General features: G+C 37.6%; 1 protein-coding gene across 5 annotated transcripts in view; it reads left to right on the forward strand.

Annotated features, from left to right (window-relative positions):
* The window catches only part of LOC142342758 (anoctamin-7-like), a 72292-nt gene extending 46188 nt beyond the window's left edge, over window positions 1-26104 (forward strand). For all 5 annotated transcript variants that reach the window (XM_075394294.1, XM_075394296.1, XM_075394297.1 and 2 more), the window contains 7 exons: window positions 677-829; window positions 1464-1741; window positions 11737-11889; window positions 11963-12015; window positions 12592-12743; window positions 15804-15900; window positions 25697-26104. In XM_075394294.1, coding sequence (XP_075250409.1) covers window positions 677-829; window positions 1464-1741; window positions 11737-11889; window positions 11963-12015; window positions 12592-12743; window positions 15804-15900; window positions 25697-25978 — 1168 coding nt within the window. In that variant the 3' untranslated portion in view covers window positions 25979-26104. The remainder of the gene's footprint in view (window positions 1-676; window positions 830-1463; window positions 1742-11736; window positions 11890-11962; window positions 12016-12591; window positions 12744-15803; window positions 15901-25696) is intronic.
* The last annotated feature ends 1687 nt before the right edge of the window (window positions 26105-27791 follow it).

The following is a 27791-nucleotide window of genomic DNA, read 5'->3' on the forward strand; positions in this document are numbered from 1 at the left end:
CAGTTCTTATGAAATAAGACTGACTCGGCTCGATTTGTTGTCCTCGATACTGACAGGAACTGAGCGTACTGTCCTCGATCAAAAAATTTCTCGTCGAGTCTGTCTCGATGGATTCAATGAGAATCAACACTGTCCTCGTCTTTTGCTTGATCTAAAATTTCGTTCCAAAGTTTGCTTGTCAAATCACAATGTCCCCGACTTTATATTTGGCAAATGTCAACAAAATCCTTTGTTTTGCACATAATGTAATAGAAGTTCTGCTTATTTTCTCATCTTCTCTTCAAGCCAGAATCATACGCCACATAGAGACACTTTAAAACTTTACTCGAATCGTGAAAACTGTGGAAGCCCAAATACTAAAATTTAATTCCAATAGTTTAACTACATGAAAGTACAAGCAAAACATTACTGCTGCTAGTGACTGGTACAATTTTGTCTTATGATTTCTTGGTGAAATGCTTATGGAAAAAAACAGCCGCTATCGTTGTAATTTCATGAAAAAGATTTGCCCTGGACGTATTTTCTTCGTTGAAAAGAATTATTATGGACTAAATCATAGTTACGAAAAGAATTTGATTGGAGTTATTAAAAAAATTGGCCTGACTGTTCTAAAGAACTAGGGTCGGTGTTTTGACGTACGAAAGTTTAATTTGTATGCATTTGATCCCGTATTTAGGTGGTTGGGTACCCCAGTGTCGTACACGCGTATCTTCTCAGCCAGACTGGAGAACTGTCCGAACAGCGACTGTCTCTGGGAGATGGCCATGCAACTCATCGTCTTCTTCGCTGCCAAGCAGTGGATACAGAACTTCATGGAAGCCGGAGTGCCGTAAGTGAACGAGCATTTAAATATATAGTTGAATGAAAGTGGGACTGGTTAGGATATCGTAGATTGTTCCCACAGAACTAAATCTTGCAGCACTTGAATTATTTTTGCTGCTACCATTTAGTTTATTACACAAGTTGTCCTGATTCAGAAGCTATACTTCAAAATGTAAAAAGTGTTATTTTTTAAACAATTTTGGCAAAGAAAGAAGTCAACTCTAAATAAAGACAAGATTTGAAAAAAATTAACTTGATTTTGAACAATTGCTGCAATTTCTGAGATGAATGTTTTGACCCGGATCCGGATCAAAACCCATACCATTTTCGCGTGCAAGTTTAAAATGCGCATGTACGGTTGCCATTTTTTGACGCATGGATATTCACGATTTGTGTATTCTGAATTTCGAGCCCATTTTTTTCAAGTGCTGTTCCGGATCTAACGCCAGGCATCGATTTCAGTTCTGGGCAAGTCCAATTGCAAGTCAGTACTGATTCAGAACTATGATCATGTTTACTCTTATCATTCTTTTATACTGCCTGGCCAAGACTTAGCAAGTTCTGTCAAACAAAATAAGTCATGAATTAAGATTTGAATAATACTGATATATAACTGCAAATCGATACGGGTTTGTTTGTAGTGTGATTGAGACGTTCATCAGACGGAAGATTAAACTATGGCAGAAAAAAGGACACGAAGAGAAGTTAGCATCCTCGACAAATCAGAAAACGCAAAAACAGTCCAAACGCAAGAAAAAGTCATCCAAGCACAAATCCAAACGTGGCAGTGTTAAAAGCAGCACTAGTGTCAGACGATCAATTGGCAACGTCGATGAAGACCAAATTGTGAGACCTCAATGGGAGGAGGACTACTTCTTGACACCAAATCCTGGACTTTTTCCAGAATATCTGGAGCTAAGTAAGTAGAATTATCTGATGATCCAAGATGAGGTCCCAGGCCCAAACTCTTGATCGTACAAACTAACCTGACATCTTACGCTCGAATTACATAGAGGCAAGAATTCAAGCTCAGGTAACTGTGGACATAGTCTGTCTGATCAGACTTTTATTTTTGTCTGGGATGGACTGATAAGAGGTAACTCTGGTAGGAGGTCCCAGATTGAAAATGAACTGTTTCACACTCTTAAATTGCATCACAGGGCAATATTAAATTTTTCATAGTTGGGGTGCCACCCCAAGCAAGCTCCAATCAGTCTTTTTCACTTTTTCAACGTTTTTGTGGTCTCCCTCAAATGATTATTAAACATAGCCGACAGATTGCCAGGAACTAGCCAAACTAGCCAAACTAGTCATTTTCCTGGAAGGTAAAGGAGAAAAATTCAAAAAAATAGATTAAAAAAGGATGCCACACACACATGTTCAGCCAATGAACAGTGGCAAAAGTAATGAAAAAGGGAGAAATTTTGGCGTCTTCGCTCGTGGACAAATTGTCAAAACAAAAACGCGAAGGGAACGAATTAACAGAAAATATAGCAGGACAAATCCTCGCCTACTGTGATACCTCTGACTGTTGAGGTACGTATATGAGCTACAAATCCGCTTTAGAATTTTAGAACTGGATTCGAGGTACGAATCCAAGCTTTTACTAATTAGTGGGATTACCACTTTTAGTTTACCACTGCTTAGCAACAGAGTTACGAATGTAGTCGTAATCTGATGACGTGGAAATCCTCCTCGAATCCAACAGGATTCTTCTGATTGCAAAACGGAGTAGATTAAGAACAACTGAATTAAAAGAGGAAAGTTAAGCGAATGAAGATATCATCAAAAGTGGGTGATATGAACAAAACTGAAAAGTTGACTTATTAGTCGGCGGCAAACTCAACATACGTGAACTACGACTTTTAGTCGGGCAAGGGCAAACTTAAAATGATTTGGTACCAAATAACAGAATATGGACTAAATATGGTACAACCGTACCACATATCCTCCGTTCTAATTAAATTTTAAACTGCAACACTATAAAATTTTAAATATTATTAACATATGTACTGGTTATTATAATTAGTATAAAATGAGAGCAACAACAAGCCAACAAAAAATTGCATTGGAACTGAGGAACTTATGCTAGAGAAATTAATTTATTGTAAATCCTTTACATTTACGTTCATTCGTAAACATAAAACATAAATTAAAGTACAAATGAGGTGCGAATCCCATATGATTTAATAACTACCGTTTACTGCTACGTAACCAAAATTTAATGTAACGGCTGTAAACGAAGCACGTATACAAATAAATATTGAACATTAACAGAAAATCTGCGCAATGGTGGTACAAATCCAGGTCCAGATTTAATATCGTACAATTGAATGAATGAAAATTAATGAATGCAACAATTTAAACAGTTTTTAAAATGACAATTTTAAGCAGTTTAAATTTGATTTCCTGCGTCAAAGACGCTCATGCTAGTCCCCCTAGCATAATATTCATATTCATAATTCTCAGGAGACCATGTTCCAATTGTAGGGGGTGCAGGAGGACTCACTACTTGCAGCTCAAAATATGTCTCCGATGCAGGAGGTTGTGACGCCTCTTCTTGAATGATTGTTTCTGTGACCGGGTTTGCGGTCTTATGTCTTTTGGGTAAAGGGGCGGCGGAGTCACCGCTAACTGAGCACACAGAGCTTTCAAAGCCAAAATAGTCGGGGGCTCTTCTATTTCTTTTGGCTTTCGGTGTGGAAGGCAAAGTGGTTGATGAAGTGACCGATGACGCAGCAACGGAGGAGGCATTTGATGTATTCAGCGGATGATTGTCTCGAACGATTGCTTCCCGTTTGTGGCTTTTTGGGTTTTTGGGAAGACATGGCTTTAGAAATATTACTGTTAGCGGACGAAACTCCGAAAGCAGCATCAGACTGGGTAGGTCTATATTGAATTTTTATCTCCCCATGATGTTTCTTTTTGAGATCTTTCGTGTTGGGCAATTTTTTCTTCCGTCATCTTCTCATAGGGGAGAGGGCGTCGCTGTGCATATTGCCAGAGTTTCGTATTAGGCTCAGCGCGGGTACCAAATTTTGCAATGTGGTTGCTTCGCACTCTGACTTCAGGGACTCCGGGTTCTTTAATCAGTGTTGTTGTTGGTGACGTTCGTACGACGGTACTGCCTGGATCCAACGTTTCCCACAGGCCACGGAGATTCCTCTTCAATCTTTTGGACACTTTGCGTGCCAGCTTGATATCCAACGATTTTTCCGACCGCGGTATTGGGTGGTTGAGTTTTGGGCGCATTATGAACCGGGATACTGATTTATTATGCTCTCCGTTGTATCTGCGACCAACATCCACCTGGGCCTTTTGCATAGCCTCCTCTATCAGGATATCGCTGCGGTCAACGGTCACTCATCCGTTTTTGTCAAGGTAGTCCTCCAAGAGAACATTATCAGCGTCTAAATAGTGGTGGAGAATGTTTTCATATGATAAATTTGATGACTTTGGTCTTGTACTAATATTGCTTAGTGGTGTGTTCGGCTTTCCTCCAAAATGTGCTTGGAAAGGTGTTACTTTTGTTGTCTTTTGTTTGCATATACGCAATTGATATACTATTGACTTTACTGCTTCTTTAATTGTGAATGTGTTATTTCTACTGTCTAATTTCATGCAGCTTAAGCGTCTTTTAATAGTTTGTATCAAACGCTCTACTAATCCAATAGCTCTATGGTCATTAGCAGGGGCAGTAATTATGTTAATATTATGTTGTTTGCAGAAATTCTTTACTTCATATCCAATCAAACAGCGTGCTTGATCTAACCTAATATTTCGGGGAACGCCGTGTATATGAATGTATTCATCTAAAAATTTAATTACATTTGATCCGTTAGCTTTTTCAATGACTTCTACAGTAGGATAATTAGAAAAACGGTCAATACATGCAAGAAAATGAATATCTTCATCTTTTTCATTCGTAATGGGGCCGCCGAAAACAATTTGTAATTCTTCATTAGGTTCTGAACAATTAAATAAAGGCTTCCATTTCGACGCCGGAACAACTTGTTTGAGATTCTTACCTATATCGGTACAAGGTTTGCACTGGGCAGCCTTGTTGAGAATTTCACGTTGCATAAATGGCCAGAAGGCATACTGCCCAAGAGTAATTATGCCCCAGCTGCCGGGGTGCGTGAGATGAAGGCTCTCTAGCACTGCATCTTGGATTGAGTGTGGGATTGCCACACGTTCATCCACGCAGACGCAACCTGATCGCACGTGAAGGACCCTCCAATATGAGAACAAGTAGGGGTTCATATCCTTACACCATTGTGGATTTTTTTGCAATATGCAATCGCGTACCTCTTTGAGGATCGCGTCCTTGCTAGTGAGTACGGCCAAGAATCTTTTCGTAAAGAGCTGTGTGGGGTTGTTTTCGAACACTTCTTCCTTCGACAATTCCAGGTTGGGAGAGTTTTGACCTTCGTTTGATGAGCGGGTGGAGTTTACTGCTGAGTTTGGTGTCAAATGGAACGTGACCCTGCTGTGGGTGGGAGGGGTTTATGGATTTGGTTTCGGGCTGCTCATTTTTCCTGGTGAGATTGAATTTGAATTAAATTCACAGTGAGATTTGATTTGACTTGGGGTTGTATTTAAATTTGAATTGAGGTGGATTTGAGCTGCGTTTCCAGAAATCTTGAGAAGCAACTGAGTTGTATTACGTTTAATGGCAGAAAGCAAATTGGAATAGTTTGTTGAGTGAGGATGTGAGGCACGTGTGGAATGTGTGTAATTGACGCTTCTAAGCTGCTGTGATTGGCAATTTTGCTGTGTGGTATTTACTTAAATTGCTGCAATAGCGTCACGAATGCGGGTAATTGTTGCTACCGCAAATTCCTCATCGTATTTGTTTGTAACTTTTGCTTCTTGATTTGGTTGGCGTGAAATACAATCTACCAGCCCCATTTTTGCACCTGCTATGTCTTCAATGTTGAAATCAAAAGGTAAACGACAATCTATCCAACGTGTTAAACGACTATTGTATGATTTGATAGACCGGCGTCCTTTGATAATTGAAAGTAGTGTCCGATGATCTGTGATGATTAAGAATGATTCGCCAAATAAGTAATAATTAAAGTATTCTACGGACCACACAACCCCTAATAATTCTAGTTCATTTACACTATAACGTTCCTCGTTTTAGTTGAGGAAACGAGGCGCGAATGCAACTATATGCCAACCTGTCGGTGAACGTTGTTCTAATGCTGCTCCTAATCCCGCTCTAGATGCGTCGCATTTGATCCGCGTTTCCAAAGGTGGATTATAATGTGTATTTTCTGTTGCATTTGCTACTTTATCTTTAATTGATCGGAAGTGAGTTTCATGTTCATCATTCCAGACAAATTTTGTGTTCTTTTTTGAAGTAATGGCCGAAGTGGGTGATATAATTCTGATAAATTAGGAATGAATTTTCATAGATAATGGACAGAACATAGAAATGAGCGTAGATTTTTAGGTGCTGATAAATTTAAAATTGCCGCTGTTTTTGATTCAAGTGGTGCAACTCCTGACTGAGTAAATTTGTGTCCTAACCATTCAATTTCGGTTTTAGCGAAATGACATTTAGGTAAATTTATTCTTAAATTATGGTCGTCCAATATTTTTAAACAGTTGTAGACTAACTTTAAGTGGTCTTCTTTAGATCCAAGATTAACTTTTATAATATCGTTCAAGAAACAATGGGTATTCTTAAGTCCAACTAATGTATAATCCATTACTTTTTGGAATGCTGCTGGCATGTCAGTTATTCCGTAGAAACCGTTAATGAAACGATATGTAACCGTTCCCTCACCGCTAATAATATTGAAGTTGCAATGCCGGGCCGTTTCCGGGTCTAAATTAAGTTGACTGTCTGCGTACTTCAAATCCAATGTAGGAAAATATGCTGTCTCATGTGATGCAGTTGTATTTAAATTTTGTTGAATCGTGTCAATTAATTTATCTATATTCGGCATTTGATAAAAATTTTGGAATCTAAAGCCAGTTTAACTGTTTTATCTCTTTTTACCGTAATAACTATAGGTGAAATGAAATTCTTATCTGAGCAACTGTTTATTTTATGATGTGTTTTTCGTCAAGTAATATTTTAAGTTCCGCATTAACTAGTGGTTATAAATTAATGGGGACTCTTCGTCCTTTTTGATTTGTAGGTGTAAAGTGTTTATGAAATGTGGAGTTAACTGAATGTTTCAAAGATTTACCGATTCTTGTGATAAGACCGGGAAAATCAAATGCAATCTGTTTCTTGATTAAGCATTGGTTTTGATCAACATTTGCGATTTGTTTCAACTGGTTAAGATAAAAGCCTAGCTTTAGGAAGAGGTGTCCGATGACGGGTCTATGACCATCTTCTACCACTGTCACATCAACGCCCGTAGCCACCCAAACGTTACACTTCAATGATGTATTAATCACTCCAATGGTCTTGATTATATCATTAGAGAAGGTTTTTAGATCATGCACCTCCGGTGACTGTACCCAATAGCTTTCCTTACACTCTGACACCACAGTGTTTGCGAGACTTTTATTGATTATAGCGCACACGCTACCCGAATCCACTGAAGCCTTTGTCTTGATACTCCCGACACAAATGTCAAAATTCACGGGTTCCACCTCTCGAGTGTCGCTATTAATTGAAATCGTAGCAACACAATTATCATCATAGTCGTCGTAAACCGAATCGTAGTTTGCGTCGTAGATACCTTGCTTTTGGAGTAATCTATCTATATGGTTGACTTGTTCTGCTGCTGTTGCTGATGTACCCACTGTGGCCGCCTCGGAGATAGAATCATCTACATTGTTTACTCTGGGTTTCGGTTTGTATGAATGTTTAGGTTGTCGACAAACTTTTGCGAAATGATTGGCAATACCGCAATTTTTACAATTCTTCCCACGGGCAGAGCAATTTTGACGATGTGTGGCTGACCATCCATAACCGCAGTTTGGACAAATTGTAGGCTTTACGAATTGACTAGTTGATGGACGTGATCTATTCCAAGATCCTTGTACATTGTTCACGGATGCACTTGTAATCTCGTTCGTAGTTGTCTGAGCAGAGGTCCCATATATTTCTAATCGATTTTGTATGCCCATCTCAATGCTCATGGCAACTTCTAGTGCCATTTTAGCTGTTCTTGTTTCCTTTAGCATTTCCCTTTGGATTTCGCCATCTTGCATGTTTGCTATGAAGACGTCACGAATGATTGATTCCTCATGGCTTCCTAAATCGCAATTCAAAGACAATTCCCGAAGGCAACCGTAGAAATTTTCCACAGGTTCTCCCTTCAATTGTTTCCTGGTGAGGAAAGTATACCGGTCAAAGGTGATATTGCGTTGTTTAGTAAACACCCTATCAAGGCTTTCCCAAAGACCTTTTGTTGTTACCCGATCAATCTTGAGAGTCGGTTCTTGGGAACCAAATATTCGTCTACCCTCCATCCCCAGGCTGAGATAAGTCAAAGAGACAGCTTTGCTTTCGCAATACTTCCAGGGTTTGTCACCACACAATATACCTACGAGTTATATCTTCTGACAACAATTTAGCCACGAGTTCCTAAGTTGCTCGTTTCGGGTTTTTTAGTCTCTTTCACACTGTGATGTGCTGTTTTCAACATTATCCTCGTATATAGGTTCAGGAGGTAGGGTGACCTTGTTCGGAGGGTCTTCGCGTAGAGTGTCGATCGAAATGCCCTCTTGTGCCATGATAGCCAACTTCAACATTATCTGCCAGCGGTCCCATCTCGAAGGTGGTTCTAGTGTTGGTTTCTCCCAAAAGGGTTCCATTCCAAAGGGTACACGTTCGTTGCCTGCTGACTGCGCCATGTCATACCACTGACTGTGGAGGTACGTATATGAGCCACAAATCCGCTTTAGAATTTTAGAACTGGATTCGAGGTACGAATCCAAGCTTTTACTAATTAGTGGGATTACCACTTTTATTTTTTCTTAGCAATAGAGTTACGAATGTAGTCGTATTCTGATGACGTGGAAATCCTCCTCGAATCCAACAAGATTCTTCTGATTGCAAAACGGAGTAGATTAAGAACAACTGAATTAAAAGAGGAAAGTTAAGCGGTTGAAGAAATAATCAAACATGGGCGATATGAACAAAACTGAAAAGTTGACTTATTAGTCGGCGGCAAATTCAACATGCGTGAACTATGACTTTTAGTCAGGCAAGGGCAAATTTAAAATGATTTTGTACTAAATAACAGAATATGCATAACCGTACCACATATCCTCCGCTCTAATTAAATTTTAAATTGCAACAGTATAAAATTTTAAATATTATTAACATATGTACTGGTTATTATAATTAATATATAATGAGAGCAACAACAAGCCAACAGAAAAGTGCATTGGAATTGAGGAACTTATGTTAGAGAATTTAATTTAATGTAAATCTTTACATTTACGTTCATTCGTAAACATAAAAAATAAATTAAAGCACAAATGAGATGCGAATCCCATATGATTGAATAATTACGGTTTACTGCTACGTAACCAAAACCAGCTGTAAACGAAGCACGTATACAAATAAATATTGAACATTAACAGAAAATCTGCGCAATGGTAGTACAAAAAATCCTTGAACAAAAGCTGTGACAAAAAAAATTAAACCATTAGATATCAATTAGAGCTTTTAGATTGCTTATGAGCCACATTACTATTGTTAAGACTAGGAAACAGGACAAAATAAAAACCAACAAAAAGTGGCAAATTTTAAAAAAATGCTGATATCCTATTAAAACAAACAGTGTCTAAGTCATATAAACCCTTAATTGGCAGCAGAAAAAATATGATAGACTGGCATGATAGTCTAAGTCATATAAACCCTTCATGACAGCAGAAAAAATATGATAGACTGGCATGATAGTTTGAGACCATTAGTTAAGAAAATCACGGGAGAAAATTGGAAAAATAGGTTTCCAATCGCCTCACTGTGAAAAAATTTTCCAAAGAACCAATTTTTTCTCACTCCAATTTCAAATGAGCCTAAAAACAAACCACGTTCAAATATTTACCTTTTTACTACCCCCAACGTGACTGAAAATACTGTACTAATCTGACCTCTCATTGACATCAAAAACTCGAGAAAAATAATGGAAACCGTTCTTAAGAGAAAGACAGCGCTCCAATACGACCCAAGATAAGAATAAAAAACACAGAAAGAAGCAAACAAAATTATTTTTAGTTTTGAAGATTGCAAAATTAAACATATTTTTTTGTCTCGCCGAAATCTAAATTAAAAAAATGAGCTTTAAGTAAAAAAAGTGTTAAGAAGAAAGGTCAATCAACAACGTCAATTCACAACATGAAACAAAAAAAAATAATTTTCAAAAACATGAAGAAACCAAATTATGGTGTTGAATCCAAGTAAAGGCCACTAATGAAAATTGAAGTCTTACGCTTGATCTAATTATTCCAGCTTTTAAAGCTAAAAGTCACCAAAAATTGTGTCTTTGATCTCACGAATCAATCTTGCAGATTTCGAAAAACAGAGAACTATTACAGTGCTTTGGATTGCAGAAAAAATTGGGGAGCCCGGAAAAGCTTCAATATCGTTATAAGGCTAATAATTATTGTTATAAAACAACAATAGAGACCAATTCTTGCTCTTTGTCTACACACAATGTTTCTTTGTTGAAGTCGATTATAATTTGTTGTTAATTGTAATTGCCTTTCTTGAACTAAGAACCCCGTATGTACGTTCTGACAAATGGGCTGTGAACAAGATTGATTTTTGTTTCCGTTTTTGACCGTTTTTGCGTGTAAGAATTAAGTCTCCTGAAGAGAATTGGTTTATAACAAGTCTTGTCAGATTTTGACATATGTTTCAAAAAAAAAACATTTAATTCTGTGAAGTTTTATGGTTTCTATATCAAACTCCAAAACTTTTTGGATCTTAAAAAAGATATGTATACTTTGAATTGAACAAAATCAAGTTTCTCGGAGTTTACTCAAGCAACATGTCGGAATTGCACAAATTTTAATGCTCTGTTTTGATTGATGTGTCAACTGTAGACAAAAAATTTGCTAACAATCTGAAAAATCTGTTTATTTTCAATAAAATCAAATAACCGAATATTCGTACCTATGAGTTTTCTTTTGTCTTTTTACTGGATAATTTGTAAGACAATGGAAGTGTTCAAAAGTAATTTTAAACGTCAAAATTTATTTGTTCATGGGTGAAGTTTTTGTTGCACTATACATTCCTGCGCATTTATTTTTGTTCTCTTCAAATGTCTCGACTTCTCAACGAGTAAAAATCTGATCTTTTCTGCACTCCGAGTTCAGTATAACCATCAATAAATTCAATTTTTACAGTATAGTATATAGTAATGTCATATAATTTTTTTAAGCTATTCAAATCATTGTCAGAAAAAAATGGGCAATTGTATGTTCACACATTGCAAAAGAACAAAAGTTTTGTTCATGGGGCAAAGAAACAACTACATTTTTGTTTTGATGGAAGTTCGATAGATATTCTAATAGAGCATTTCATCGCAGTGAAATCAAATCCAACCATAATGTATTGAAGAACTAAATGAAACTACAATAAATAAGATAATATGAAAACTTTTTCAAAACTCTTCAAAATAAGTTTCCGCCTTTAAGATGCCCAATTTTACTCATAATCTCTTAGAGAAATGTCTCAAAGATCAACAGAAACCTATATTGTAAGCTTAAATCAATTTCTTTTGATGAAAATAAATTCTGCAGCGCATTTGTTCAGGTCAGCATTGTCCGAGAGAAACGGTCTTTAAAACAGTAATCTTTCATTAATTAGTTATTCATTGTCTCTATAAACTGGTAGCTAATAACAATTGCCCATTGTTCAACCCTGTGATAATTTTTCACGCCCTTTCTTTTGTTTGACTTTTCTAATTGACGTCATGATTTTGTTAGTGATCCAGTTTGGTTTCATCACCATCTTCGCTTGTGCCTTCCCCATTGGACCCCTTCTGGCCTGTCTCAACAACTGGCTCGAGATCAGATTAGATGCCTACAAGTACACATGTGTATTCAGGCGACCAGTACCCGAGAGGTCCAAAGACATTGGTATACCTTTATAGCATTTTCCTCTGTAATCAATTTTCAAATTTTTGCTGAAAAACAGTTGAGAGTGTTTTAGGCTTCTGGTACTCAATTCTGGCTGTTTTCTCAACGCTGTGTGTGATATCAAACGTAAGCTCCATTTAAACTTCGGTTTGATCAAATGTGGGTCAGGCGAAAATTTGGTCGAATAAGTTTTATTCCACAGTGGGAAAAATAACAGGAACACAGTAATTTGTCTTCTAGCTGTCCTAACTTTCCTATGATTTTTGATCAAAGTTGGGCATGCTTAGGGATATTTGGTTTAGAATATGTTAGAAATGGTCGGTTTCAGTATGGCATTGATAATGCTTTAAAATATATTGGTATCGTTGCTAAAGGTTGATTGTCATTTGCATAGTTAGTCTGGGCCAAAACTGCAGTGGGGCTTTGTGTTCTCTTTTCGTTTCATTTGCAATAACTGAATAATAACTATATCATAAGACCACGTAAAGATGGCTGATTATCTAGTCCAACTCCAACGCTTCTCTTGCCAGAATCTTGCAAGACGTCGACGTTTATCTTGCCAGAACCTTACAAGATCGACGCTTATCTTGCATGAGTCTTGCATATCCGACGCCTATCTCACAAGATTCTTCCAGGATCTCGCAAGATAGCCGTCGGTAATAGGCTAGGGTTACTTACATACCAGTATGAATTGCAATTCAGGCGTACTTGATCTGCTTCACGTCTTACTATCTGGACAAGGCTATATACAATCAGCTGCATCCTTATGACCATGGTCTGGACCACTTCTACCAGTCCATCCTCACAAACTTCACCATATTAGACGAAGACACCAATCAAATGCAAGAATGCTGGTAGGGATGCTCTCTCTGTTGAAATTGAGTATTTATGTACAATATGCGTGCTGCTATTTTTTGGTGACGAGGCTAAAATCCGACATTCTTGAAATACTCCGCGATCAAATGGCCACCAAAAGATTATTGTTTCGACCTCTCTTGAGGGGGGAGGGGGGGGGGGGGGGGGGGGGGCGAGGAACTATATACTCAATTGGGTTTTTTTGTTCAGACAATTTTGGCCGATCAACATATTCATCGTAGAGAGTTGAGACTGGTATCATTAAAAAGCCTGTCCAGCATAGAATATGGAATTAAAAAGATTTTTTTGATTTTCGTTTTTTACAGGGAGGTATCGAGGTTTAAACTTTTGAGAAAATAGAGTGAATTCCGTTGATTTTATTCACATTTTCCGGAATTTTTGATAATTAATTTTGCTAACATTTGTTATTTAAAAAAAATTGTTGATTTTATTTAGAGACAAAAAATATTGTTTTATTTATTTTTGTCAAAAGTTTCGGCTAAATATTTCAAAATTCAGACTTAATTCAGACGATCAAAAACAGAACGAAATAAGTTCCTTTAGTCCACTTTGATTAAAATTGCAGGAAGTACAAACCTAAACACCACTAACACAATCATTGTAGACTCAAAAGAGGGCTATTTCTACTTCAATTTCCGTTGCCAGTGCTCCGTAATTAAAACTTTGCAATTTTTTTCTTACTTTACTAGTTGATTATCAAAAACGCAGCTTTAATTTTTGATTTTTTAACTAACAAAATATCTATATCTACAACATTCGAAAAACTAAGTGTTCTTAATGGACGAACAGCATTAGCAGAGCTAGTTTTGGACCAATCTTCGACGGTTACAATCCAAAAATAATTCGGATTGTAATCAGTCGTTCTCTTATATATATTGATTAAAAAACAGAAAATTTCAAGTCAAAGCTCACTTGTGATAGGTACAATTCGCTTCCTCATTAGCTCCAAATTATTGTATCTGGTTTGTTACTTGAAAACTTATGGTCGTTTTGACATTTTAAAAAATTTGATTTTTAAATATATAATGGCTTATTGAACTTCGCCTCCATTTTTCTCATAATTTGGTCAACTTGTAGCTCAGTTTCAGCAATGAAAGAATGCTTCTTCTTTGTTCAGAATTCAAATTAAATTTTTGTTGCGGTTTTACACCTGAAGTTATGATTTTCTGGCTCTGATACAACTATATTTCACATTTTAATTTCAGGTTTTTGCCAATTTTTCACGTTTTCTAGTTTTGTCACATTTTCACGTTATTGACAGTTCATATATCACATTATTGGCGTTCAAAATAAGACTTAATCGATAATATAAAACTCCTTAAGGATTGTAGACTTTGGTTTTAACGGCTTCGACAATACTTTCTCGAAGTGTTTAATTGAAATTTTCAATTTTGTTTTCAACTGTCGTTTTTACTTTGTCTTTTCAGTCGTTTGAAGTTTCCTGTACAATGATTCGGTTTCATTGGTTTTTTATGGAACAATAGATGTTCCTTTATTCTTATATTAGTAGATCGCTGATGGCTTTCAAGACTTTGAAAACAGTAAAAAAAACTTTAACTTTGCACTCTTGTTCCTTTTATTGTCTGTTTGCTACCTAGTCTCGGTAAATACAGCTCAAATATAACAATATTGTTGTCTCGGGAAGGCTTAATAAAATTTGTGTCACAAAATTTAATGTTTTTAGAAGTTTCGTTATGACTTTACTGACACCGACACGGGTTTTTCACAAAAAAAGTAAAATAATTTTAGATTTTTGTAGACGGAAGATCTATTCTGTATAATTGCAGGTCTAAAGGGCAGAATAATAGAAGAATAAACAAACTTTTTCTAATTTTTTTTTTGTAATTAATGGCTTTCATGTCTTTGGAAATTTTTTTTCGGAAAAAATAACAATTTTTACTTAATTTTGCCTTTTTTTTCTCTTTTGTGTACTTGTTACCTGGTTTCATTAATGAGAGGTCACATAATACATTATTGGTAATCTGGGAAAGTATAATCGAGCATACTTTGAGGGCCAAAGTATGGCTTTACGGTTTCGAAAGCGTTTTCTGGCAAAATTTAACTAGTTTTATGTTTGTTGTCTATTTGTTATTCTTTTTGTAACCGCAAAAAAATTGAACACCGAGATTTCTTGGTTATCATCTTTAGAAACACTGGTAATTGGAAATCTACGAGGTTGTTTAGTAGATATCTAAAGATTTTCATTACTTTGAAATTAATTGTTTAAAAAAATAAGCGAATTTTTCAAATATACTGTTTTTGTTCTTTATTGTCTAATTTTTACCAAGTTTTATTATGGACCGGTCCCATGTCTTTTCTGGTGAATTACCAGTTATTTTGCTTAGTTTCAGTTTTATCTGACGTTATTTTGACTTTGTTATTAGGTTTTGTTTTTTAAAACGGACAAAAATTTTTTCATGCATATAATGTTTGTTGCTGTTGTTCTTGTTGTTGTTTGATTTTGCTGTTCGTCTTGACTCGCTTTCATAAAATTGGCATATCTCATGATTTTAATGCATCATTTTTTTACTCCACTGAGTTATTTGCTTTGGAGGCTATGTTTTCCAATTTTTTTCCAATTATTTGCTTTGGAGGCTATGTTACCAATTTTTTTCTATCTGTTCCTCATTTGTAGACAATTATGCCAAAATTGTGGATGAGCGGGGTCGGAACCTTATGTGAGATCGCACATTACCGAGCCTTATTGTTATTTTTTAATTGAGAGACCACAACATTGAAGATTAAGTGGAAAATTACATGAAACACACTCGGAAACCCGCGAGTCGCAAAAATTTCATATAAACCAACTGTAATAATAATTGTAGCGCGATAGCATTCAGCGGTTTTGCCTTAAGCATTTTTGTCCGTTGTTTCTGCAAAGAATTCGATATTTTGTTTTCTTTTTTATTATCAGAACACATATGATGTCGCGGGTATAAAAAAATTAAAACTTCTCTAAGTTTTAAAGCCCCAAATCAAAAATTGCCATGAATTTAATTGCATTTTAGACATGGGAAGCTGCATATGAAATGTTTTAGGTTCCTCAACTATGGCTACTACGATGCACAGGGTCACCGCTCTCCTTACTTCTGGAAAGTGATGGCAATCAAACTCATGTTTGCCATTGTATACGTTGTGAGTGATGCTTTAAAATAGTTTCCAATTTCACAGGTTAAATTGTCCACCGTTAAAATTTGGTGGGAAGAATGATCAATTCAGTCAAAATGTTTTAATTACAATTATAAGGTGTAATTAAAGTGGAATTCAGTCGAGTTCTCAAGTGAGTTCTCAACCCGGGTCGAGGTTTGGTGGTGAATTTTCGTAAGAAATGCGGTGAAGTGCGGTGAAAAAAAATAATTTTCACCGCGTATTTCTTACATCTTTTTGCGGTGAATGCGGTGAATCGCGGTGAATTATTTTTTTTCACCGCGTTCTCAGTATTCTTACAAAAAAGAATCGTCCCCACACGGGTTTGATCCTCTGACCTCCTGAATGCCTTCAGCTGCTTACTCCACTGCCCCAACTGTCACGTACTACCTTGGCATTTCTCGTGAATTTAAATCAGATTCAGTAAACGTTGGAAAGCAAATGCGGTGAATTTTTGTAAGAAATGCGGTGAAATGTGGTGAATTTTTTTTTCACCGCATCTAGCGGTGAAAAAAAATAATTCACCGCTTGAGAGAAAGCGGTGATTTATTTTTTTTTCACCGCATTCACCACATCCACCGCATTTCTTACATTAATTTGCCATATTAGTCTATGCGGTGAATTTTTGTAAGAAATGCGGTGAATTTGGTGGTGAATTTTCGTAAGAAATGCGGTGAAAAGCGGTGAATTATTTTTTTTCACCGCATTCACCGCAATCACCGCATTTCTTACGAAAATTCACCGCATTCACCGCATTTCTTACGAAAATTTACCCAAAAACCTCGACCCGGGAAGTCGAGTTGTAAAGTGAAATCGAAATCGATAGAAATTTTGGCAACTAATTTTCTAAGATTTTAGATTTAATGTCCGGTATACAAGTGTTCCTTATATTTGAACTCCCTCATTCCATATTGGATCATAATGTAGCGTTTAACTATATATAATGGCAATCCTAGTTGTTTGTTTCAGACGGACTTCAGTTTAAAATATCGTTTTTGATGGATACAAAAATGATTATTTGATTGAGCAAATCTGTAAGAAATAGATCCGACCATTTTTGCAATGAAATCAACCCCACAAGCCTGAAAAATTGAGTGTGACTGTGGTTACATTTTACAGTTGTTAAAAATGGCAAAATGGCGATACCAGAGAAAGTTATAACATCAAGTATTTGTACGTTAAGTTCAAATCTTTTTCATATTCTTTTCAATCGAAATCCATACATATCTTCCACCGTTGGGATAAGTGATTGGGGATAAATGCGAAATTGTGAGAAAATTCTCACTCTTCCTTACTTGTCCCAAATCACTTATCCCAATGTTGGAAGATATGTATGGATATAGAATGAAAAGAATATGAAGAAGAATTAAACTTAACGTACAACTCCTTGATGTTATATTTTCTCCTGGTACCGCCATTTTCAACAATTGTAAAATGTACCCACAGTTACACTCATTTTTTTAGGCTTGCGGGGTTGATTTCACTGCCAAAATGGTCGGATGTATCCATCAAAAATGATATTTTAAACTGAAGTCCGTCTGAAACAAACTACTTGGATTGGCATTATATATGTATGTTACTTTAATCTTTTCATCAGGAACGTGAAACAATTTTTGCCAACAGGTTCCGATTAACAAGATTAGATTCAGAATAAAATAAAATAGTTCTATTTCTACTGACCATTTCTTAGTTAGAAATCTAGATTATTGGAAACCCCCTTGAAATTTTTAATAATAATTAAGGATGGTTAATTTTTATTGGAAATTGACGGAATGTTGTTCCTCGTTTTTTTTGGAAAAAATGGCAGGTAGACCTCCCCATAAACTGAAATTACAGAGGAACCTCCCATGGGAAAGTATTACAAAAAACTAAAGAATTACCATAAATTTAGGCCTATGGCTCTGTCGTACTTTATTATTTTGCTGTGGTGATTTGCGGTGCGAGATTACAGAGAGAATATTATTTGACTATTCGCGGCGCGAGATCTACTTTCACTTTTGTTTCGCTTACTTCCGGAGCGGGAAATCAAGAGAAGGTTTTGCAAACTGAATTGAGTTGCAGAAAGTCAGAACAATGAAATTAATAAACTGAAGCCACCCGGGCACAACGTGAATGCGTGATCAGACATGTCTGATCACGAAGCGGGAAACAAACTAACCAGACAGTTGAAGTAAGATCATAAGATTAAGATTAAAATAATGAACTAAATTGAAGGCATCATATAAATTTTTCTGTATCAATGAAATTGAAGAATAAATGAATGTTCGGGTATCACCTACCCTTTGCAGCAAGAGAAAAATGTAGAATACAATTTTCAAAATTTATATAATAACAATATTTACAAATTAATACAAGGTCCCCGGTTAAATAGATAATATCAATAATATATTTACTGGTTATCATAGCTAAAAATACGATGATTAATACAATATACGATGTTTTTTTTGCAGTTTTCGAGCATTACATATTCCAATCTTCATTGTCAGAATCTTGTTTCTCTGCATCGAGGGCTGTCATCGTCCGAACCAGCGTTGGTGTGTCCATATATAGCAGAGGCGTATTTCGGGTAGCGGGAGGCGAGACAGAGCCAATACGGGGTGACTTATTTTGTTCCTCGGGTTAATTTTCCACAATTTGCTGTACCGATTCGACAATGGTGTCAGGTGGTGCAAAATTTTCCACATCACCCGCTCGGCGGGGTCGTTTCGGTGGAGGCAAGATATCAGACGCTGGTGGAGAAGTCTCGAAGCCATAATATGATGGGCTTCGACGAGTACGGTCTGAAGTACACGTAGTAGATGATGTTGTGGCCGGATGAGTAGGCGTAGTTGTGGTTGGTTCGCTAGTCGAGAGTGGAGGTTGTTGATTGCGTATCGCAGAGAAGTTTGGTAATTTTGGGATGCGTCCCCGCATCGCGCGTGAGATGTTCGATCTTTGCGATGAAACCCCGCTGCCCGGTTCTCTCTTCCTGTGCTTCATTTTCTTGTCACCCTTTTGCTTCCGGGTGAACTATTTGATATGGCTGTGAATCAGCTCTTCCCCGACTTTTTCTCCAGAACGGGGTCCGCGTCTATCAGCATAAACTTTCAGTGGAGTTTACCTCTCCAACTGTGTGCCAAATTTCGCAATATCGCTATTGCGAAGTGCCACCACTTGCTTGCCCGGTTCTTTTATGGTCGACGTGGTGGGGATCACTTTAAGGATGTGCGACCTAGGGGCAAGGACCTCGTATAAACCCTCCAAATTCTTTTTCGAGCGTCTCTTGCCATGCACCTTTCTCGCAAGATTCAATTCGGCCGCACGCTCTTTCAGGGGAATGGGGCGGATCGCCTTGGTCTTGAGGAATCTTGGTTCCCCATCTGTACTGGCCTGCTCCCTGGACCGTGCTTCTGTAGTAGCTCGGGTCATGTCAAGTTCTACTTCGATGTCACTGCGATATCCATTGATGCACTTGTCGTCAGGCAGGATCTCTTCTGGCATCACTGTGTCCTCTTCTAAATAATGATTTCTAATACTCTTGTATGACAAGTTCAGCAAATTAGGTTTAGTTGAAATCACGCTTAGCGGGGTATTAGGCTTTCTTCCAAAGTGTTCTTCGAAGTGCGAGGTCTTTGTTGTTCTTTGTTTACATATACGCAAATGGTGAATCATTATCTTTAATGCATGCTTTACATGAAGAGCGTGTGTAGATAATTTCTCTTCTTTGATACATGCGAGTCTATTCTTAATTGTTTGAATTAATCGTTCCACCAACCCAATAGCACGATGATCATTTACAGGCGCTTCAATAATTTCGATGTTGTTTTTATTACAAAAAGTCTTTACTTGATGTCCAATTAAACATTTTGCTTGGTCTAAACGGATAGATCTTGGAATTCCATGAGTATCAATATACATGTCCAAAAATTTCAAAACATTTGGTCCATTAGCTTTGTCGTAAATATATGCAGTTGGATATTTAGAAAAGCGATCAGTTGCTGCCAAAAAGTACACCTCATTGCCCTTTTCATCAAAAATTGGTCCCCCAAAATCGATTTGAATTTCTTGATGAGGTTCAAAACATGGTATATGAGGTGTGAATTGCTTAGCAGGAATAACTGATTTAAAATTCTTACGGATTACTGTGCACGGTTTGCACTCAGTGGATTTGACTATTAATTCCCGGTGCATGTAGGGCCACCAGGAATGTGTTGCCATACAAATCATGCCCCAGGTACCTGGGTGACTTGAATGGATATCATCGATCAGCGCTTCGCGGAGCAAGTTAGGGATAGCCACTCGTTCATCTACGCACACGCACCCGGAGCGCACGTGCAGGTCCCTCCAATACGTCTCTATGTGGGGGTTTATTGCTTTTAATCGGCTTTCGTTGTTGGTCATGATGCAATCTCTGACCTCTTTAAGTACAGCGTCCTTACTAGTTAGAGAGGCAATCAAAGACTTATTGAAAATTTTGGATACGATATATTCGAAAGTGGGTACATGTGGGCTCGGCGTCAATGGGGTACTAGCATTAGAAGAATGAGTTGGGGATGTTGGAGTTGTGTTTAGTGCCGTACTTGTTGCATGCGGTGCACTAAGATTTTGCGTAGATTGATTCGCCGCGCGAGAGCTGGTTGGCAAATTAGATCGCGTACTTGCGGGGCGCGTAGTGTTGTCGCTAGTTGAAAGTTGATCCGCTGCGCGGGATGTATCATTGAATCGGACTCGGGTTATTCTCTTTTTCGAAGGCATTCTACTATTTATTGAATTGATGTATTTGAATACGGATGATTGATTAGAATCTTTTAGTTTAGAAGGGTGCAACTGATTTCTAGAATAACAAGAGGCAAAAAGCACTGATTTTAATTCTGGGTGATGACTTTTAGAATTATTTGTGGAATGTGATTTGATTGGCGGGATTTGTAATTGAGTGATTTGATGCTCGCGCTGCGCGTATGTCACTTTATTCCTAATTTATTGGGATTAAGGTGACATTGGGATTAATTGTTTGTTGTTGCTGGTATTTTGCAAAGCGAGAGAGGTGCAAAGTGGACTTTGTGACGCGAGTGTTACATACTTTAAATTGCTTTATTGACAAATACTATTTGAGGCATGATTTCGCGGAGCGAGTGAATTGCCAAATACATGTTCGCGTACTCGCGTAGCGCGGGTGCTAATTGAATTTATTGAGTTATTAGTGGTCCCAATTTTAGGTGTAATTTGTAATGCGGGATCAAGTATCTCAATTTTAGATGTGTTTTGCGGGTCGAGAGTGTAATTTGTTAATAACTGGTGTAAATGTGATGCAGGGTGTTCAGTGTTTAATTCTAATGCGTTAACTGATTTCGAGATTAGTTTCAATTTAGCAACAATAAATTCTTCATCGTATGTAGAGATCTTTTTAGCTTTTTGGGATGGATTGCGGGAAATATAATCGACCAAACCCATTTTTGCCCCAGGAAGGTGTTCAATATCAAATTGAAAGGAAGAAGGCGATCAACCCAGCGGGTCAATCCACTATTGTATGATTTATTAGATCTATGTTCTTTCATAATCGAGATAAGTGCTCTGTGATCGGTAATTACTTTAATTGTTTTCCATACAGATAATTTTTAACCATTAATTTAATATTCTGTTGACCAGACTACATCCAAAATTTCAAGTCCATTTACACTATAACGCTCTTCACAGGAATTTAAAAATCGAGACGCAAAGGCAATTGGTTTCCACCCATCTACAGTTAATTGTTCGAGAGCCGCGCCAAGGCCTGAGCGGGATGCGTCGCATTTCACGCGTGTTTCGAGTTGCGGGTTGTAATGACTATTTGCAGTTGCGTTCGCTATGCGAGTCTTAATTTCTTGAAAACAAATTTCATGTTCAGTTGTCCAGATGAATTTTGAAGACTTCCGCAGTAGCGGGCGAAGAGGATGACTTATTTGGGCTAGATTAGGGATAAATTTCCCAATATAGTGAACGGATCCCAAAAATGAACGGAGTTTCTTTAAAGTTTTTGGTGCGTCGAGAGCCAAAATTGCCGCGGTCTTAGATTCGAGGGGCGAAATAACTTCTTGTGATATATGATACCCAAGCCAATCAATTTCTAATTTTCCAAAGTGGCATTTAGGAAGATTTATTCTAAGATTTTCGTCGTCTAAACGTTGGAGACATTTCAATACATAATTTTTGTGATCATTCAGAGACCCTTTGCTAACAATCAAAATATCATCCAAAAAGCAATATGTACTTTCTAAGCCTATTAGAGTATAGTCCATAGCTTTTTGAATTTCAGCTGGCATATCTCTAAGTCCGTAAAATCCTGTTTGAAATCTGTAAGTGCCAGTCATATCTCCACTAATAATATTAAAATTACAATGATTAGCTGTGTTGATGTCCAGATTTAATTGACTATATGAGTATTTCAAATCAATCGTAGAAAAGTACGTTATGTTTTGCGAAGCGGGAGCACTTATTTGTTGAGATATTGATTCAATTAGCGTTTCAATGTTTGGCATTTGATACTTGTTCTTGTGAATAGCTTTATTTAAAACTTTTGAATCCAGTGCAAGCTTTATCGTTTGGTCTTTTTTAACTGTAACCACAATAGGTGAGATGAAATAATTATCGGGGCAGCTTGACAGTTTTATAATGTGTTTTTCAGCTAGTAATTTTCTAAGTTCTGTATTGACTTTGTCTTGAAGATTGATAGGAATTCGTCTACCTTTTTGATGTCTAGGTTGGAAATTCTTGTGAAATTTCGATTTTGCTACATGACTTTTTGATCGTTCAATGCGTGATACCAAACCAGGAAATTTTTTGGCTATCTGTTCTTTAAATTCAGGGCATTCGATGTTGTTGACACTGTTACCTTTAAGAAGTGTAGACTGAGTTACAGCAAGTCCAAGTTGGTCGAACAAATCACGACCTATTAAGGACTTTAAACCGTCGGCTACAACTGTGAAAGTTGCTGCGTCGCATACACATCCTTTGCTCGTTACGGGGGCTTGAATCTTCCCCAGTACCTGTACTGGTCCGTAGGAGAAGTTTCGTAGTTGTGGTGGTGACGATTCGTGAATCCAGAAAGCGCGGGGGCTGCTTTGTATGACTTGCGACGCGAGTGAATGATGAAATATACTGCATGCACTCCCGGAGTCTACGAGTAGAGTTGTATTGACATTTCCGATCTTGAGAGGCATATTAAGGGGTTCAACTTTCTCCACTGCGGTTTCAATCATTGCGACTGTGTTGTCCTCTTCACCGCTGCTGTAGTCTGATTCATAGAGTTTTGCCGGTTGAACAAAATTTACCGAGTCCTCTGGATGTGACTCTTCTTCTACCACCCGAACCATCTTTTTGTTGGGATCTTGTGGCTTTACGTTGATGTTCTTTTGCTGTTTACGGCAGACCTTTGCAAAGTGATTTAATAACCCGCAATTGTTGCATGTCTTTCTTTTGCAATGCACTTTTCGCGATGATTTGGGAGCCAGACTCCGCCACAATTCGAACAATAGAGTGTTGATTTATTATTTTGTTTTGGAACATTATTATTGTTCTGCCAATACGGTCTTCGTGAGTTATTGTTGAATTGAACAGCATTGACATTCGCCGGAACAACAATTTTATTGTGCTGTTGTATTTGATGTTGGTTTCGCATCCCGAGTTCCACATTGATTGCGAGTTCCAACGCCTGTCGCGGTTCTACCGTTTGTTTTAGTAGTTCTTTTCGGATTTCGGGATCGATCAGATTTGTGATGAATACATCGCGTATCAGAGTTTCTTCTTTGTTTTCAAAATCACATCTTTCCGCCAGTTCTTTTAATTTACCATAAAAATGCTAAACAGTTTCTCCCCTAAGCTGTTTTGTGATCAGGAAGACATATCTGTCAAATGTTATGTTGCGCGGGCGGATGAATGCTTCCTCCACGATTTTCCAAAAATCGATAGTAGCTAGAGTGTCTATCATGATATGCGGGTTCTTACAGTTAAGGATACGACGTCCCTCTATTCCGATGCTCAAGTAAAGAAAAGAGATTGTTTTTCGGTCTGCCAATGACCACGGGTTGTCGCCACACATGATGCCTACCTCAATAAGTCGTTGGCATTTTTTTTGCCAGTTCATCTTTTGTTGCGCGTTTTGCGCGTTCCTCTCCCTCTCTGATTGTGCAGATGCACCCACAATTGTCTCTTTGTAGATTGGCTCTAGAGGTAGCTCTACCATTTCAGGTTTTGGGCAGAGTAGCGTGTCCAAAATGATGTTTTCTTTGGCTAAGAGTGCCAGTTTGTATTGTACCCTCCACTTCTTCCAGTTTAGTGGTGGATCCGGCGTTGGTTTGTCCCAGAAAGGGTCGATTCCAGGGGGTGTTCTTTTCGTTGCTGATTGCGCCATGTCGTACTTTATTATTTTGCTGTGGTGATTTGCGGTGCGAGATTACAGAGAGAATATTATTTGACTATTCGCGGCGCGAGATCTACTTTCACTTTTGTTTCGCTTACTTGCGGAGCGGGAAATCAAGAGAAGGTTTTGCAAACTGAATTGAGTTGCTGAAAGTCAGAACAATGAAATTAATAAACTGAAGCCACTCGGGCACAACGTGAATGCGTGATCAGACATGTCTGATCACGAAGCGGGAAACTGACCAGACAGTTGAAACAAGATCATAAGATTAAGATTAAAATAATGAACTAAATTAAAGGCATCATATAATTTTTACTGCATTAATGAAATTGAAGAATAAATGAATGTTCGGGTATCACAGGCTCACACCTTGGATTCATTTTGCTTTGTCTTAAAAAGCTTACCCTTGAATCTGATTACTATGGCCGTATTGTACAACTGATTTAATACTGATTTTTTTGAAAATTGGCAACTTAATTTTATGCCCATCAGTTTTTTCTTCTCAGCAAGCCTATTCCCAATGTTGTGCCAGAAGAAAGAAAATAATGTCCTGGTTGGAGCATTTGATGCTATTTTGATATATTGTTGTCACTGCTAGAAACATTGAAGATGTATATTTAACTTATTATAAAAACTAATTTTTTCATGAACTATAACGACAAAGTTGAGTAAAGATTTTTAACTAGCTCAGGCTAGTGAAGATGTAAATCTAGTAAACCTGTAACCGTAGCCTTAAAAATTTTGTTTGGTTATTGTGCATGCAGATTTAAAAATTTAAGATAAAACAAGTTTTTAATATAATCTAACCTAACCATTAAATGAAATTCTGATTGAGTACGAGATGTAAAATTTTTCGTAGCTGATGCGTTTTGCATTTTTAATATCATGGTGCATTTTGCATTATGCATTTTTGCATAATCATTATGCATATTTAACATTGATACACAATCTATGAAAATCTATGGCTGAGAGAAATTGTTTTCCAAATTGCTCTCAAACAAAGTTTGCAGCAATTATTATATTCACGTTGGTCCTTTTTATGGAATCTTTTCTTGCTATTGTTCGTACCACCGAATTTTCGCCCCGCTTGTCGGATTGTTTTTTTGACGGACCATTTGTCTTTCGACCTCAAAGACGGGATAAACAGTATAGCCCGGAAGGCGTTGTCTCTTAGCAGCTCTCTTAGAGCCTTACGCTTTATACTCTCAAAGTGAGCCATTGACCGAAGCTGTTCAGGAGGCATAAATTCATGTTGTGAAGGACGTTTCTTATCACTTGACGTAATACCCCAGTCAATTAAACTTTAGCTAGCCGTCCTAAGCGGCAGCTATCAACTGCATTTACGAGAGATTTGCCCGATGTTAGTCCGTTATGTTTGATATGTATCAGCTATACTTGCCAATGTTTCAGTTTGTGATTCTGTCAATTGGACGTGTGATGGATGTGATGATTGACGACATTCCAGAAGAGGTGGAACTGAAAATAAGGAAAGAGGCATACCTAGCCAGACAAGTTGAGGCATCCTCTACCTCTGGCTCACAAAATTTGGCCACCACTTCTGAAAACTTTTTTGATAATCAATATCAAGACATAGGTCTTTATAATCGTTTTAACGTGAGAAGAAGCTCCGATAGGTCCAACGGGAACAAAACCTACACTCATCATGACCCTATTGATGATGACCTTTTATAGTGACATGAATTCAATCATTTCAAACTATTGATGCAAAGGAAACAATCTTGAATAACGTTTTTAATTGCCCTCGAATGAAGTTCGAAGCAATCATCGTCAACTTTGTCTTTCTAATGCAAGAATTTGGCGCTTTTTGAGTTTTCAAGTGACTTTTACGCCCTTGACTTTTTCGTTTTGCGTGATCTAAAATTCTCTCTCATTCAAAAGTTTCAGCAGCTGAACTCAAGTGGTGGCAGTAGTAGTAACGTTTACACCATGGAAGATCGGGGGGGGGGGGGGGGGTTGTCATCCCAGGTAAGAGATAGGGTTGTCCTGAGGACAACCCTACCTTTTGCATGGGATAGGACAACCCAACCTTTTACATGCAGGGACAGCTCCCTTCCGACCGAATTATTATCCAAACCTATTCCCCCTCCATTTCCCGCTTTTGAAGAAATTATTCGGTTTATGCCGAATTATTATCCAAACATTTCCCCCCTCCTTTGAGGGAATTATTTATTCTTATCAAAGAGTGAAATATTTAGACTTATCAGAAAGACTGGATATAAACTGTGAATTTACTGTAGAACCAAACCACGCAATTTGCTCAAATCTAGCAATTGAAATTTAGCTAAACAACACAAACTTGGGTTGAGAAAATGAACCAAAACTGAACACAAAATCTCTACAATCGAAAGGTTACAAATCACGACAAAACGCGTTGTTACTGAAACCAGTGTTAAGCACGGGTAGGTGAGAGTTTTGAAATGGGTTTTGAACAAAAATTGAGCCTTTTTTAACGAAAAATTACAACAAAATTAGCACGAAATGAACGAAATGAACGAAAGTAGGTTAAACAGTTTTAATTGAAATATAAATCATAAAACACAATCCTAACAATTACAGACGTAAAAATAAGGCTGAAAATGGATGTTTTTTATGTGCGTCGACCCCTTTTACGCGGTGGTATTGCTTCTTCCTCCTCCGAATCGGTTATTTCTCTTCCGTCCTCAGATTCAACAGCTTCATAATCTATGAATGGACAATTGATTGGAGATTCTTCGTCAATTGCTGCCTCGAAATCGACATTATTGTCACTATCCAAGTCCGATTCGTTTATTATTCTGTTGAATCCGGGATCAGGTGGCTCCCAACTTTCAAGGGCAGGATCGGGTGGATGCCAACTTTCAGTAGAAGCAAGGAGCGTGCTGTCCGACTCATTATCCGTTTCCCATTCTTCCCCAAAGAGATCCTCGATTTCATCCTGCGTCGGTGCATCCCACTCTGGATCACTTTCAAGGTCAGGGGCTTCAGTTGCGTCGGCATGACCGTACGGCAAAGTTTTTATACCGCCCTCAAGAATGAAACGTTTCTCATCGAAGGGACTCAGGGACAATTTATTAATTGAAACAGTCTGTAGAACGTGACGGTCTGACACAATTCTGTTGTTCGGTGTTCGTAGTGTAGATGAGAGGAACAGAGCGTCTTTGTATTTCTGGTGCGTTAATTGTTCCCTGGCAGCTCTGGTAACACCTTTTGCAGAGATTTTTCGGGAATCTAAATACAAAAAAGTTGCGACAAGTTTTATCAATTTGTCCTCAGAAAGTTTTTCGAAGAAATGCTTGCTTGCTTCTCCTAAAGTTTAGTGTGATGTATGTGTGATAATGACTAACCATAATAACAAAAAAGTTATAAATGAACATAAATCTGTTTTACCTGTTGAAGTTGTGGAATATAACTTCGGCTTCAGCGAAACAAACTCGTCGATGAGTCTTCCGGCGAATTCATCTTTGTATTTGAGAACAACGAGTTTGTTGTTGTTGTTGAAAAGTTG

The sequence above is a fragment of the Convolutriloba macropyga genome, chromosome 7 (genome assembly GCF_964194025.1).
Source record: "Convolutriloba macropyga chromosome 7, txConMacr16.3, whole genome shotgun sequence".
Taxonomy (NCBI): domain Eukaryota; kingdom Metazoa; phylum Xenacoelomorpha; order Acoela; family Convolutidae; genus Convolutriloba; species Convolutriloba macropyga.